Source organism: Acipenser ruthenus, chromosome 32, assembly GCF_902713425.1.
Source record: "Acipenser ruthenus chromosome 32, fAciRut3.2 maternal haplotype, whole genome shotgun sequence".
Classification (NCBI taxonomy): domain Eukaryota; kingdom Metazoa; phylum Chordata; class Actinopteri; order Acipenseriformes; family Acipenseridae; genus Acipenser; species Acipenser ruthenus.
Window position 1 is genome coordinate 6,564,338 of NC_081220.1, and position 3,286 is coordinate 6,567,623.

Here is a 3,286-nt window from a genome sequence, read left to right on the forward strand (position 1 = left end):
TACAAAGTTAGTACACAGCTGGGGATGATCCTGAGTACCATATTCGCTAGTCTGCAACTTGGTATGCAGCTCCATACTAAATCTACAAGTTCATTGCAACCTGAGCCTTTTGTGATTTCTCTTCCAGTTTGACAACAACCTCCTGACTTATGAGAATGAAGTGCTGTTCACATCTTACCGGTAAGGATTGCAATCAAATTGAGTATCCTTGTGGTTGAGCCTGAAACTCTCCTAACCTCATCTTCTCTTTCCAGGTTGAGAGTTGCCTGTCACTACCTGGTCAATGACACCAAGGTAGTGCAGTTCTTGTACCAGAATAATCCTGCACCTGTAGTCCAGCCTGGCTTGGGGGACCTTGCAGTCATCATGCGGCTTGCATTGGGTATGACTTGGCAATTTAAATAATATAGATGCTCTAGTAGTGTGTTTCCACCTATAAAATTCTCCCTTGCATCTCTGCAGATTCAACCTACAATGACTTCTATGGCGCTCAGGATTACCCTGTTGTGAAGTACTTGCGAAGACCCTTGTATTTTGAGGTAGAGATCCTGTACAGCAGGGATCCACAGGCTGAATTGTTTTTGGAGAACTGCTGGGCAACCTATTCTGCTGACAGGAATAGCTCTCCAAAGTGGGATGTTGTTGTGGACAGGTAAGATGCTGGAATATGATATTTCTGCTACAAAACCTAGGGATTGGAGTTGTGGCTGATGTGCTCCTGACCTACTTTCTCTTTCTAGTTGTGAGAACTCTGCAGATGAGTACTTGACCATCTTTCACCCAGTCTCCAGCAATGCAAGAGTGCTGTTCCCTTCCCATCTGAAGAGGTTTGAAGTGAAAATGTTTTCCTTCAAGCGGCCGGGATGCACTGAAAGGACAGGTAAAGTGGAGTGTTAGGATGGGGATCTTGTACCACAATGCATGGTTTGGATTGCTTTGCAAGCAGCAAATAGTTGCTGTTCTCAAATCTTTAGTGAGTTGGAATGAAAACATGTAACTACACTTTTGCAAGAAACACTTATGATGCAATATATTTGTTTTTCAATTCAGTAATCCTCATTGGATGATGGTACTGCCTGATCTATTGATGCTTGTTTTGCTTGACAAGGTGTGCTGTCTTTCAGATTTACTTCCACTGCAGTGTTGTGATATGTGATTCAAACCGGCCATCAGACAGCCTCTGTAGGAGACGGTGCATTCCAGGGAAACAGAGGCTTGGTAAGAGCTCTGTCTAAGAAGGGGGGTACATTTTGCATGCTTTTTTGTCCGTTTGATTTGATGGACTCCTCCTAATTCCTCCTGTAGGTCGCAGTGCTGAAGGGATGGATGGTGGTGCATTAAAGGTGTTTGTGTCTTCTGGCCCAATTGAGCTGAAGAGAGATGGGTACCTTCACTTTATGCCTAGAAGTGGTAATATGCATGATGTGAACACAATTGCAGTTCAAGTAAAATATAACACTTTTTATTCCTCTAACTATTTCTTTGTTCTCTTGCAGGCCAATTCAATGTGTGGTCCCTTCTGGGAGCTGCAATGGGTGTGTGTTCAGTGGTTATCTTCGTAGCTGGAGTTGTATCTTTCTGGAAACTGCCAAAAAGTGTGTATTGATAAATAAAAATCTTACTTGTAAAAGCTTCTTTTTTGTGCTTGACTAATTCTACCATTGATATGTCAGAATGGTCATGTCAATGGGATTTCCTCCTCTTTGCTGTAGCAAATGCTTTGATTTTCCCTGATCAGGCCATTCTCAATATGGTGTGTTACTCAAGGACCCTTCACTAATTCACTGTGTGAACCCGGGGGCAAAGACTTTCCTCCTCCATTGAGCTGTAACACTATTTTTATATTGAACAGTAACAGGGCAATTACTATACTTTCAGTTATTTAGTATGATAAAATTTAAGGAAGAACCCCTGCCCCCTCATTTGTCCCTTTTATTAAATATGTATTAGGTAACAATTTTCATATAGAAATTCTATTTCAGTATACAATTTATATATTGTCATGAACCAGGCTTCAACAAGAAACAAACTAGAGCCCTGCATCACTGATTTAAGAATATATGTTTAACTGTTAATTATTTTGAAGCCTCGTGTGTAGAAATAGTAATGGAGGGGGGGGTTCATTTGAAAACAAAAGCTGGTGTAAAGTTAAAAGCTGTCCACCAAAGCCAGGCTTGTCCACTTTCCCTTATGTTGGGCCCTTCTCCCTGACAGATTCTCTTGTCTCTTTTAAATTTACATTGTGGTGGCTTCATAAATAATTTTCCCACTTGTTAATTTTTGTAGGCTAGGTATCCTCTACATTACGACTCATCATACAGTCACTGTGCTTCACATCACTTCCAGCTCTTAACTTCTAGAATAATTCCAGGTGTGTAAACTTCCCAATCTTCAGAATACAGTAAGCTTTTATTAACTTGCATCCAATAATAAAACTAGTGGAAAATCCTTCCACTACAGCAATATGTTCCATACCAGGAACTCCTTTCAAAAGTAGAAACTAATTGTCTTCAGTTGAACTGTATTTGCTGCTGCTCCTCCTCACTGTGTCATCTGTGTTCTTTATTGTTTACTTTCCACACTGAATTCTGTAATTCATTAGCTATAAAGAAAACTACCACTTGAGGGTGCAGTGCATAGAAAAGGAGCACATACCAATCCATAAATCATAATTATACACGCCTAAATAAACTAAAATAAGAATACATTCCTGTGACGAGATAAAGCGATCCCGTGCTGTAAGCCTTCCTCCCAGCCGCCAGCGGGCTGTGAGCCAGCCTAGAAGGCCCCAACAGAGATGGTGTGACATGGTGTGACATGGCAGTTCCATCTTTGTTGAGGGCAACAACACGGAATGTCCTGCAAAGTCCCAGAATTGGGAGGAGATTAAAATTGCTGATTGGTGTTCCGCTGATCAGGGGGCGTTCCGCAGCACATAAAATGGGGCTGTGTTGTAGCAGTTGAGGGTGGTATCTGAAAGCACAAAGGAGTGTGGGAGAGGTACTGAGGGATAAAACCAAACAAATGCTCACTGTGACTTTTTTGACAGACATAAACAAACTAATTCAAAAGAGAGACAACCAACCAGGAGGTTGGACACCAGAATGGCCAGAAAGGCAAGGACAGCCACCCAGAGTCTGGATAATTTTACTTTGTTGTTTGTTTTGTCTCTCCACATTTCAGTTAGCGTTTCTCTTTTGTTTGGACATTTTCTTTTGTTTGTTGTCCTGATTACCACTGTTTGCAGACACTAATAAAGGAAAAGAAAACAACTTGTGTCATATCA

At 41.3% G+C, this 3,286-nt stretch overlaps 1 protein-coding gene across 1 annotated transcript; it reads left to right on the forward strand.

Annotated features, from left to right (window-relative positions):
* The first annotated feature begins 282 nt into the window (after positions 1–282).
* On the forward strand, positions 283–1,506 carry LOC131703004 (zona pellucida sperm-binding protein 2-like). Its single transcript, XM_059005881.1, has 5 exons — positions 283–382; positions 463–652; positions 741–880; positions 1,125–1,218; positions 1,306–1,506. The coding sequence occupies exons 1-4, from the start codon at positions 367–369 to the stop codon at positions 1,154–1,156; spliced, it is 378 nt and encodes a 125-aa protein (XP_058861864.1). The 5' UTR covers positions 283–366; the 3' UTR covers positions 1,157–1,218; positions 1,306–1,506.
* The last annotated feature ends 1,780 nt before the right edge of the window (positions 1,507–3,286 follow it).